The sequence below is a fragment of the Chamaea fasciata genome, unplaced genomic scaffold, assembly GCF_029207755.1.
Source record: "Chamaea fasciata isolate MVZ Bird 193981 ecotype frontalis unplaced genomic scaffold, bChaFas1.0.hap1 SCAF_4, whole genome shotgun sequence".
In the NCBI taxonomy this organism is placed as follows: Eukaryota; Metazoa; Chordata; class Aves; order Passeriformes; family Sylviidae; genus Chamaea; species Chamaea fasciata.
Window position 1 is genome coordinate 2024309 of NW_027094089.1, and position 12160 is coordinate 2036468.

The 12160-nt window shown below is 50.2% G+C and overlaps 1 protein-coding gene across 1 annotated transcript; it reads right to left on the reverse strand.

The window, feature by feature from the left end:
- Positions 1 to 1328: 1328 nt before the first annotated feature.
- DMRT3 (doublesex and mab-3 related transcription factor 3) lies at positions 1329 to 10185 on the reverse strand. Its single transcript, XM_066182259.1, has 2 exons — positions 9747 to 10185; positions 1329 to 3093 (listed from the first exon to the last, which is right to left on the reverse strand). The coding sequence occupies exons 1-2, from the start codon at positions 10183 to 10185 to the stop codon at positions 2129 to 2131; spliced, it is 1404 nt and encodes a 467-aa protein (XP_066038356.1). The 3' UTR covers positions 1329 to 2128.
- Between the last annotated feature and the right edge of the window lie 1975 nt (positions 10186 to 12160).

A 12160-nucleotide genomic window follows, 5' to 3' on the forward strand; every position in this document is an offset into this window, starting at 1 on the left:
TCCACTGATGATTTGATTTGAAGTGCAGGGGGTGCCTAAGATTTCTGCAGGAAGGAAATCTGCTCATAACTGGAGCTCCTGGGCCCATCAGCTCTTATCTAGCCTTTGACTATTTCTCTGTGGTGTTGGAGCACAGCGTTTCTCTGCCACCTGCCTTTCTCTTTGCAATATCTATTTTACATATTACTTTTCTCTCTGGGGTGATTGTGAGATGAATTTGTTAACAAGTGCCATGTGAATGCAGGCAAATCTGTCAGTACACAACTGAAACCCTGCGTTTAGGAAAATTCCAGATGCTTGTACATTTGCATTTCCATAAGGGAATTTATTTTCTTTCCCTCCCTTCCCCTGCTTTTATGTCTTTGCACTGTAGTGTAATCAATAAAATGCTCTTCTGAACAGGTTGGAAACTTATGCAAGATAAAGTATCTTTCAGTTAATTTATCCCCGAAGGAAAATAAAGTCATTATTTTATTCTCCTTTTTGTGCGTATACAGTACGTTTATAAAATGAAAGATTCACTGTGTGCACAACACTTACAGAACATGAAATGCCAAATGAGAACACAGGCATTCGTATCAACAGTGACACCAGATAACATGCCTGATACACTTATATAACAGTTTTAAAGCCCATCTGCTTCAGAGTCCAACTTCAGGGTGGCCTCCCCTTTTTTTTTTTTTTTTTTTTTTTTTTTTTTTTTTTTTTGAGGTGTGGGGATTAGTCCCCACACCTGAAAGATTGGAGAGCCACTTCATCTGCATTCAGAGGTGTGTTTTTAAAAGTCCATTGTCAAGCATATGCAGTCACTTGTGAACAGTTGAAAAAATGACACTAAAAGCTTAACACACTTCTAAGTGGCCATTAAACTTAGAGGCATTCCTCATCAGAAGCAATTCCTAATGTTACTCAGACACACATAAGATATGCAGTGTAATCGATGCATGCAGTCATGCAATAAATTGTTCAAACCATTACTTTTCTAGGGGAAAAGGGAAGTTGCCATTTGGCTAAAAATTATTTTAAAGAAACGCCTGCTATTACACCCTATTTCCTTTTTTTTTTTTTTTCTACTTCTACAGAATAGGAAAAAAAGATGCTTCTGAAGCATTAGGAGAGCCTTTTGTTTTCTGCTTTCTGTGATTGTAACAAGCTCTGCTTTACTCAGCTGAGCTCGGAAATGTCTGCAGTACAAAATACAAGAGACCTCAGTTTCCCTGATGACAACTTTTACCTAATCTCTTTTGCAAGTTGGAAGTCAGGGGAGCAAAACCCAGACTTGGAAAAAGAGGTTTCCCCCTGACTGCAGCTGCTGGAGCTGGACATTTTAACCCCGGCTGAGAACTAATCAGCTCTCTATCTTCAGAATGTTATTTGCCCAGTATAAATGACATAAACCAAGATCATCATCTTAGTTTATTTTTCTAGAGTCCTTAGCATGCTACATTAACCTGACAATGCTTAATCTGGTGTTCATTTCACAATACACTTCATGCAATTCACAGCTGTAATTGGTTTTACACTGACATTACACATTTCGACCTAGCCATGGGAAAAGAATAATTCTTAATAATATTTCTCTGAAAAGTGTCCAAGCTCAAACGGCACAGAAGCAGCTCATGTTAGTTGCATGTGTGTATTACTTTCTTCTGCCTTTTTCTTTCACTGCAAGGATGATCACTGGCATAAGATTATAAGGTCCTTGATTTAGTCCATTTGCAATTGAACTATGTTTGCTTGATTTCTTATGTCCTGAGGAGTTCTCAATTATAAAACAGCATTCAAGTATTCTAGTTTAACATCCCCATTTTTCTGAGTTAAGGAACAAAGTAGACCTTGGGCTTCTGCTTCCATTATGAGTCTTCTGGAGTCCCATAACCGGGCAGCCATAAAGTCTTCCTTTGCAACACACACTCAGCACTAAAGCCAGAGTATTGCTATTTGGCATTATCCAGTGAAGTGCAAGAAATTAAATAAGTTACGTCTTTATTGCTATAGTACACTACCAAGCAAAGTCACTTTCTAACGCAATTGCAAGGGTTTTGTAGAGGACGTGTCCCTCCTCTCAGGGGCCAGGAGTTCAGCTGCACTGTGAGTGTCGCTTAGCTGTCACGGGTCAAATGTCACTCTAAGAGGAAGTGTTAAGTATCCTCGAGTCTGAAGAATCAGACCTCTCCTCATATTCATCCTCTGTGTAAATTGGTTGCTTGGACACAATAGGACATCCGTCGTCAGGGATCGAGATCCTGGGATCCTCTGACGAGCGGGAAGGAAGGACTGGAGAGCTTCGGAAAACGCTGGCCGAGTTGCTGGAGAAAGGGCTGACATACTGGGACCGCAGCTGGTACTGCTGCTGCAGTGTCATCGTGTTCCACAGGGTGACGTCGTTGGGCAGGAAAGGGCTGGACTGATTCCTGGCGAGAGTATTCCTCAGCATCAGCGGGTAGCGGGGCGGCTGCGGGAAAGGGTGCTGCAAGGGTACAGCCAGAGGGTTTGGCACCACGTTACTGGAATCAGCAGAGAACCTCAGAGTGTCGGGAACCCTAAATGCCGAGCCCACAGACCACTTGGAAGATGAAATAGGGTAGGAGCCCAGCGTGTGTTCAAAAATATGCCCGTTGGAAGGCAGAACAAGACCGTCAGATTCTGCAGAAGTTCTCTCTCCCCCAGCCGCTGAAGACCGGCTGGACAGGAGAACCTCCACAGCACTCACCAGGTCACCACCACACCCCTTCAGGATCAACTCTAGCACAGCTGGCTTCTGGTTAGGGAAAATCTTTTTCAGGACTTCAAGTGGGGGTCTGTTTGCTTTCAAACTGAATGGCAAAGAAACTGTCCCAGAAGGACCTTCTATCAGGAGGTGGTTCTGCTCTGGGTGGTACTTGGGGCTGTCTGGACGGTTCTCTGTGCTCCCACCGTTTTTCTGGACTGCAAAACCGACCTCATCCACTGAAACAATTTCAGGGCTTTCAGGGTTGAAACAACTTTTGGCTTTAGTCATGTCTGGGGAACTCCTTTGGTCTGTGTCTTTGTCACTGTAGGTCTCAGCATTGTCTGCTCCACTGGCATCACCCAACCGCTCCTCATTCATGTCTGCAAAGAGAAGTCAGAAAAATTAACAGAAAACTGAGGCCAAAAGTTCTTACAGAAATTTGAGGATGTTGTCTTCTTAAAGTGAACAGACCAGGACTCTAGGGCCAGGGGAAAGTGCTTTTTTTCCAAATATTTTTGCAGAGATCCTATAAAAATTAAGGTGTCTTTGCAACATCCCATGAGAATAAAACTGCAAAAGGATAATGTGACCTGATCTAGACAGGTCACATTGTCTCATTCTCCCACGTGCAAGCAAAGCAGCTGTGATCATTTTTCTGCTGCATCAAAAGTGCTATATCCATTCTTTCTCACTGGTACCACGGCAGCAACACACCACCGAAGTGCAAGCTTTCTTAGAGGAACTTCAGCAATTTTCACATCGTAATTCCTCACTAGCACCATCTCATTGTCCTTGAGCTGAAGAGTGCACTTATGAGATGAAAATTCCCCTGAAGCTCCAACAGCATTGGTGGAACCACTCCGTTATAACTACGGGTTGAAGGTTTTAAAAGACTTCAAATAAATAAATGTATTCCAACTCTGGGTCTGAAGGAACTGGTTTCTCCTATAGAAATTGGTTCCTCCCACATCAAGAATTGCAGCTTTTCCTCTAAACCCTTAAGCATGCCTGATGCCTTGTCCCATCCAAGCACATATTCTAGGAAAGTCTGGTTTGAAGAGGACATCTGGAAGGCGTTGGTCCAGTGTCCTCTTCAAAGTGGGAGCAGCCTTGGACAAAGAGCAGGTCGGTCCTGTTCCTGCTTAGATGAGTTTTAAATAATTCCAAGGGTGAGGACCCCACCACCTCTCTTAGCAATTGTCCCTGGTATCTTGCTTTCTGTGTGCCAAACTAAGAAGGATGAGAGCTGAGCTAAAAACAAGCCCAATGACCATGCTGTCTCCAGACAGACACTCAAAACCCTTGGGTAATGCCTGACCAGAGCATGGAACCCTTTGAAACAAGACTGCTTGCCAGCAAGAATAAGGGAAGGACGCTTGTGCAAAAGGGGGTCAGTACACTTGCTGGAGATTGTCCACTGTTATTTCCCAAGAACATGGTACTGCTGGATTTCCTCCTTGAACAGGATTACATTCTTAGGAAGCATCAATGCATGGGGAGAGGATCCTTGCCCCAGCTGTGGCTGACAAGGATCACACTTTAACCACACAGGGTAGCGCTTTTGAACACACAGACGGGTAGGACTGTCTGCAAAAACTGATACAAGTGTTTGCTTGGTTTTCCAGGCCCCTGACAAACACCCCAACTAGATAAAGTAGCTGTAAGAGGCAAGCAAAGTTTCCTAAAATGTGCTGATCATCCCACCTGCCCAAGTGAGAAGGAACCAGTTAGAGGCGTGCAAGCACCTGAGCCTCACTGCTCACCATCTCCTGCCTTCCTCTCACAGCAGGAACAGGCAGGGCACCTTCTTATCAGTTAGTGGGCTAGGCTAAACATTTTACAGATCAGCATGAAAAAAAGACTATCAATGCAATTTATCCACTAGAGAGGAAGAAGTCAGGGTCTGAGCAAGCCTGAGCTGAGCGACAAGCCACTATGCTCACCACAATGGGAGCCATAAATAAACAAGAAATCCTGGCAGAGCACAGCCTGACAGTGTGAGCATGGCAAAGGAAGGTTCTCCTCACGAGGGTGGCTGTACCTGGCAGAAACGATGGGCCACCCTACGGAGAGATGGGATGCTGCTAATTTGGGCCGTGAAAGATAAGTGTATAGCTGAGGAACACAGATGCTCTTACAAAGACCTCACCCCTTTTAGCAGGATAACCCATTTTGGGAACTGGTTTTCACACTGTTATGCTGTCTGTCTGGTGCAAACAGAGAAGCCATAACTGTGCATGTTCTATATTACAGAGAATGTACGTTTCCTTTTTCTCACAGGCTCAGTGCACCAATCCTGCTCTAGCAGCCAAAGCAGAATGCAGGAATTGTTTGCCGATAGCAAACTGGCACCTGCATCCTTCTGAGGAGATGCTGAGACACTGGCACCGCTCATCCATTTTTGAGAAAACGGGAGGCTCACCTTCCCCTTCTAATCCCTTCACTATGCATTTATTACAAATCACGGTGAATGGACTATTTATACATTCAAGGCTTAGCAGGCAGTCTGAGGACGTCCAGCTACCTTGTCCCTGTCCCGACAGAGTCAGAGAGGCTGTTTAAGGAATCTGATAGCCCTAATTTTCACATAAATAGACTCCCCTGTGGTGGCCAATATTACCAAATGGACTGAAGGCAAGGAGAATGCATTTCCAAATTACCTTATGCTCACGTTTACAGTGTATTTTTATGGGATGAGAACAAGTACCACCGTGGAGAAAATATGTGTTTATTTAAAACAATCAATCAAACAGACAGACAAACAAACAAACAAATAAACCAACACCCTCAGATCAGGTAAGGTATCTCTAATGTATTCCCTGATCCTTACAAAGTGTTACTTTCAAGATATTTCAGTTTTGCCTAATTTTCTGTACCATTAAAAATATCCTTATGAGGCTCGGCTAAATTTTTTTCTGCATATTCTGAGAACTCATCCCTCTGAATTTTGCATCTTTGTCATCACGAGACTGCACAGATGCCGGCTCTTAGCTTTTGCACGGGGGTAATCTCTTCGCACAGCACAGGTCACAGCGACGCATCTCACCGGGCTGTTACACTCGTGGGGACAGACGCGGAAAACGAGAATTTCGGCGATTTTAATTCCAAGTGGTGCCATCAACACATGCAGAATCACCCTCTGCGGGCTACCACTGAGAGCGGAGGTTGCTGTATTTTTTCCCCTCTGTCTTTCTGAGAGCATTTCTGGCTGCCGGTGTCAGGCGGCTCCGTGCCCGGGCTGGGGCGGTGGGCAGTGTCACACCCGCCGTGTCACACCCCGGGGCCCGAACCTGGCCGCTCACCTGGCCGGCCCTCGGGGCATTTAGGCTGTATTCAACTCCTTTAAACACCCCGTGCCCGCTGAGGGCTCGGGATGGACCAGGCGTGCTCGGGGGACTGACCCCATCCCTTCGTGGGGACCGCCGCGACAGGGATTTTCGTTCTGTTTAAAATCGGCACAAAAAATAGCCACCGCCAAACAATCGAAAATTTTGTGGGGAGGCATAATAGCCGTTGTCAAACAAACAAAAAATTGTGAGGATGCATTGCAAATGTCCCTGTGTGGACGCTGAATTGCAGGAATGTTGCACGCATGTATTAATTGTAAATGTTCGTATTTTCAGGTACAAAAATAATTTCGTATTTAGAACGTACGATCTACTGCTCTTCACCAAAGCCTGTTTTCTTTTCATAATTCGTAAGTTTCACATGAGGATATTCTCGGCTTCAAGAAAGAAATCTCATCCTCAGACATTTTTTTTACATTTGTGGCCGTTTGGGTGCTGTATTTTGTTCTGCGTGAGCTCTGAGGATTTTTTGCTGTATTTCTGGCGGTGGTGGTGGTGCTGTTTGGCTGGTTTGCTTTTCAGTTTGGGGGGGCTAGGGGGTGTTTATTTTGCCTTTCTCTGGGTTTTTGTTTTTGTTTGGGAGGATTGTTTCTTTGTGTGGCTTTCGGGTTGGGTTTGTTTTTTGGATTTGGGGGGGGGGGTTTCTTGGGGGGTTTGTTTTGTTGCGTGTGTGTGTTTGTGCATGTGTGTTGAGGGTTTTTTCCCCCCAACACCGTCTATTTCAAATTGCCTGCATTTAAGTATCCCGTTTGTGGTTTCTGGGAAAACTAAGGAAACTATTTTCCTACTGATATAAAAGATGGGGAGTATTCATCAAATAATATGCATGCAGAGACAGATATCATCTCAGATCAGAGATGCAGTGCAAATACAGATACACACGAAACAGAACCGTGGAAGAACCCTACATGCATTTACAGTAAAATACAAATTAATAAATAAAACTGATACGAATTTGGCACAATGTTTACCCCAATTCTTCTCGACTATCTATACAGTAATAATCGAGAGTCAAATGTTGTAAAGGGGCCAAATAAAAGCAAAATAGGTAAGAGGGAAAAGCTGTTATCAAGCTAGTAACTTGTCTGGAGAAGTTGGTGTAATATTTTGGAACAAAATTTGCTTCTCCAATATTCCCGCTGCTGACTCCCTGTTAAAACAGTTTGTTCTTTGATTGATAGGATAGCTCTTTTCTCAACACAGATTTTCTTGTACTTCAAAAGTACTTGCTGTTTTCTTTTGTCGCATTATTAGGAAAGACTGATAGCAGAACTAGCATAACAGCACAAAAAACTAAGGCTACGTTTTTGGCGGGGCTTTTTTCTTTGCTTTGGGCGAATTTTTTGGTTGCTGGGGTTTGGTTTTTTTTAGCTTGATATGGGTTGTTGGGGTTTTGTTTTGGTTTTTGTTTTTAATTGCTTTCACTTCAGACTTCCTTCCCTATATGCAAAGATGTAAAAATATTCTGTAGGAGCCTAATCTCTGTTCTCAAATTAACACGGAGACAGCTGCGCTGCATTAAGAAGTTGGCTCTGAAAATATCAGATGATGAATATAGCATTATTTTGTTTTCAAGTCTTGATAACTACTACTAAGAGAAACGTAACACGCACTTAGGTGGGCAAGGAAAGTTCATGGGCGCGGTATCAGGAGGAGAAATCATTCCAGGTCTGCCGAGGCAGATGCAACAAGGGTAGTTTCAGAACTTCACAACTGTCCCATCGAAATGGCCGATCGTAGCAGGAATAAAAGCAAACGGATCTGATTTCACCATGTATAAGGAAATATCCCTTCGGAAGTGAAAAACTTCTCCCTAGAATAACGTTCTCGGGCAGGAAGGGATTGTGTGTGTGTTCAAGAAACCGGGTGGACAGGAGGTCCATCCTCTGTTTTTATGGCGATTTTAATACAGTTAATGGAAGGACAGAAAAGAGAAAACCCCGCCACCCAGAGCACGCAGGACAGCTAGAAAAAAGCAAGTCGTGCGATTGGTTAAACAGGGTCTGGTGGAAGGTGACAGAAGGAACATCTAAGGGGACCATTTCCCGCTTTGCTCTCGTGCATCCTCATGTCCATAAAAAGCGGAAAAAAAACCCCAAACTGCCTGTGACAATCAGGGGCCGAGGACCACGCGGGTGAGGGCTGAGAAAGGATACGGGTTGTCCCGGGGTACCCCGGTTCCCCCAGCCCGGCCTCACCGCGGGCAGAGACGGGAGCAGGCACAGCGTCGAAGGCCTTGATTTATGGAGATCTCTGTTATGTTTTGTTGTTTGTTTGTTTTTTTCGCTCTGTAAAGCTGTTATCAGAAAGTGCTGACTGGCTGGCAAGGAAGGATTTCTCATCAATACGCTTTGATTGTATTTTGCAAACAAAATGCCTGTTGCTGGGTAACATTTCACTTGAGCCTGACCTTCCCCAAAAGTTATTGCTATCAGATTCGATTTACACTCTCCTCCCGTGATTACTGTAATCTTTTAAACTGGGAAGTTCATACATCAGGGTGAAGGAAAGTTGAGCACGAAAGTTAATATCGTTCCTATCCGACAGATTTATATCGTGCAGGCGGATGGGAACTTTCGTTTTCTCGAGGAAGCAAGGCGTGTTTTCCCCCTTCTTTCCCCACCTCCTCGGCCTTACCCCCCGCCACCTCCACGCAGGAATGAGGCCCCGTGTGTGCAGAGGGAGGCTACGACCAGCGGGAAAATAGGGAAAAGAAGCCCCCCATGCCAGGACCTGGGGAGCGGCCGGCGGAACCGGGCCGAGATGCGGGGGACGGGGGTGCCGCAGGGCAGGCAGGCGGTGCCAAGCGCCGGAAAATGGGAAGCCGGTCCCAAACCCGCATCCTCGCCACAGTGTAGGACCCTTTTCCGTCCCGGGGAACCGCGGAAATCTTTGTCACAACTTGTCAGTGGAGCGCGCTGGGCTGGCAGCGGCCTGCCTGCCGAAACATCCGTCTGGTGAAAGACTCTCAGCTCCCGCTCAGACAATGGACGGAACGCGACAGCGATTCCGGAGTGTTAGTTTTGCCCTCCAGAAAGGTGTGTTACCGACAGGTCGCACTGACGCGCCTTGTCACAGGCGCCCATTGCAGGCACAGGTTTCAGCACACCCGACCCACCCCGGCTGCCGCCCCAGGGACAGGAGGTCTCATCCCCTGCCACCGCCCCTCTTTGCCCGGTCGTCACAGCCCCGCAGAAGCCTTTCCAGCTCCTGGCTCCGCTTTCGGTCCCAGCCCCTCTGTGCAGTTGTTGTCCTGGACGAGGTCCCGACTCCCGGGGTGCGGGAAGCCGGACAAGCTGCTCCAGCCCGGGAGCTGGACGGGGAGCGGCAGAAAGACGCGCTGCTGTGATCCACGCGGGATGCGGCCCGTTCCCGCTCTGGGAACGGGTCCAGAAGCGGCACGTCGGGGAGCCGGTCGGCAGCGGCGACGCTCGCCGGACCCCTCCTCTACTCTCGGTGACGCGATTCTGGCTGGGGAGCGGGCCGGTCGCTGCGCGGCTCCGTGCTTTTCGAGAGCGGTAAAGCGCACCCAACGGAATTCCTGCGCATTCCCTCCCCACGGAGCCCGTGGGGAGAAAGAGAAAGCCTTCGCCACTCTCCGGACCCATTCCCCAGAACCGACAGCCGAGATCCCAGCCCTCCCTTTCCCTCCTGTCCCGGTACGGCGGTGCCCGGCCCGGCCTCACCTGCCTTGGGGAGCGGCCCCGGGAGCGCGGGCGGGGGCTCGGCGGCCCAGCGGAGGGCGGCGGCGGCCGCCAGCTCGGCCGGGGTCCGCGGCGGGGCGGCGCAGGGCGACGGCCCCGGCGGCGGCGTGGGGGGCTCGGCGCTGCCCGGCGGGCCGGGGAGGGAGCGCAGGGAGTCCGGGAGGAGGCTCTCCAGGCTTTCGTTGGCCTGCTGCCGGCGGAGCGCCACCTGCGCGGCCATCACCCGCTGCCTCTCGATGATGAGGATGCACTTCTCGCAGGTGCAGTCCTTGAAGCGACAGTAGCGCTTGTGGCCCTTCAGCCAGGACAGCACGCCGTGGTTGCGGCACCGGGCGCACTTGGGCGTCCGCTGCAGCGGAGCCCGCGGCGGCTGCGACACCGGGCCGCCCATGTAGAGGTACGGGGAGCCATAGCCGTTCATGCCCGCGGGAGGAGCCCGGCCGGCTCCGGGGCGGAGAAGGCCTCAGCGAGGGCGGGCGGAGGCCGGGGCGATGGAGGAGAGGAGGTGGGCGGCTCTGCCCGCGGGCTCTGCGGGGGGCGCGGCTCCGACCCCGGGCCGGCGGGGAGAGGCACCGCCCGCCGCGGAGGCACCGGCGGGCAGAGCGCTGCCGCCGGCCGGAGCGACACTGCCGCTGCCCGCGCCGCCCCGCCGAGCCCAGAGCCCCTCAGCCCGCCCCCCGCCCGCCCCCGCCGCCACCCTCCTTCCCCGGCGGGAGAGAAAGATAGAGGGAGAGAGGGAGGGAGGGAGGAAGGGAGGGAGGGAAGCGGCGGAGGGGAAGGGGCGGGGGGGGCTCTGCCCCGCCGTCGGGGCGGCGGCGATGCCCGTGCCGGGCCCAAGGGGCTCGTCTCCGAGCGGACCGGGAGCGGGGTTGTTGCCACCCGCCCCCTCCCGGCTCAGTCCCCGGGGATGAGAGATGAGCGGGGTCCAGGTTTCTCCGGGTTCAGCCTCGAAAGCCCACGGGACCCTGGGTTCGGATGCCACCGCCCGTGGCCCAGAGCCGGGGTGGGCCGAGATCAAAGTTCTGTCAAAGTTTTACAGCTGCAAAGAGATGCACGGAGCAGGAGCTGCCCCGGACCACGAGCTTCCCACAAACAGCTGAGCGGATTATCGGGCTGCGGCCGTGGGATCGCCCCACAGGGTTGGAGAGCCGCGATGGGCGCCTGCCCCGGCGGGGTCCGCTGCCTCTCCTGCATCCCGCGGCAAGACAGCTACCTAAACTCAAACGATGGCTATAGAAAGGAACGTGAAATTCACGGCAAGTCAGGTTGCTTGAAACAGACAGACAGATCTTGTCTGATGCGGCAGATTTGTGGTGGTCTGCATTTCCGCACGCGAGGGGTTTCTCGCTGAAACGCGGGTATTTCCCGTGTGGCAGCGAGAACCTTGAATCCAAATATAATATATCGGCGGAAAAAAACCCCAAAAAGTTCTATGCATTTTGGCTGGGGGGAAACAAATTTACTGCAACCGTTCATCTGCCCGACCCGAACCCGTTTCGTTGCCTCAAGGTCTCCCCAGCACTTCCCACGCATCTCTCCACAATAACCGCTACACGAAATAAAGGTTTTAGCGAGGCTAGGTAATAACGAAATCAGGTTTTAAACTCGGGAAGTATTTCGCTGGAGAGAATAAGAGGCACACTGTATGCTACGAAGGTGTTAGCGTGGTATTTCATCACTGGGATCTTTCCTCATTACTTTTCTACTTCTAGAGGAAGAGTGATTCAGATCAGAAAGAATGATTTTTCTTTCCCGGGCCGTGCACGGGGTGTGAAGAGGATGAGCGCTCCATTTGTAAATCGCACCGAGCCAGGGCCAGGAAGGTGAATCGGAACGGATACGGGGAGCAGTGCATTTCCCCGCAGCACTAGAAGAACATAATTTTTTCTTTTTTTTTTCCCCTGACGGGGTGCATGCACGGAACCCTGCAGCTCGCAGCCGGCCTCCTCCGCGGGGCCTCATGCACACTCGGGAGTCCCCATCGAGGGGAGAAAAAGAAAGAAGCGGGCCAAACATTCAACCATCACAAAACTACATAAAAGATGGTGGGCACCAACCCATGGAAATGCCTCAAAACGAAGGAACAGGGTGCAAGTGCCTCCGGGGGTGGTGATGGTGGTGGAAAACTCCACTTCCTCACTAGCTGGAGAGGGTCCTGCGGAGCAGCCCCGACACCGCAGCCGGCCGGGCGGCTGGCAGATCCCGAGCCGAGGTGCCCGGCGCGGCGGTAGGCTGGCTGAGGGCCGGAGGCCCCTCTCTCGCTTGGCTGCACATCGGGCGTTTAGGCTGGAATTCCCGTTTGATATAATGCTGTAATCCTTTTCACGTATTGGATGGGAATGGTTTCCGTGTCCTAGTATTTGACAACATCCATCCATAGGGCCAGGTTCGTACTT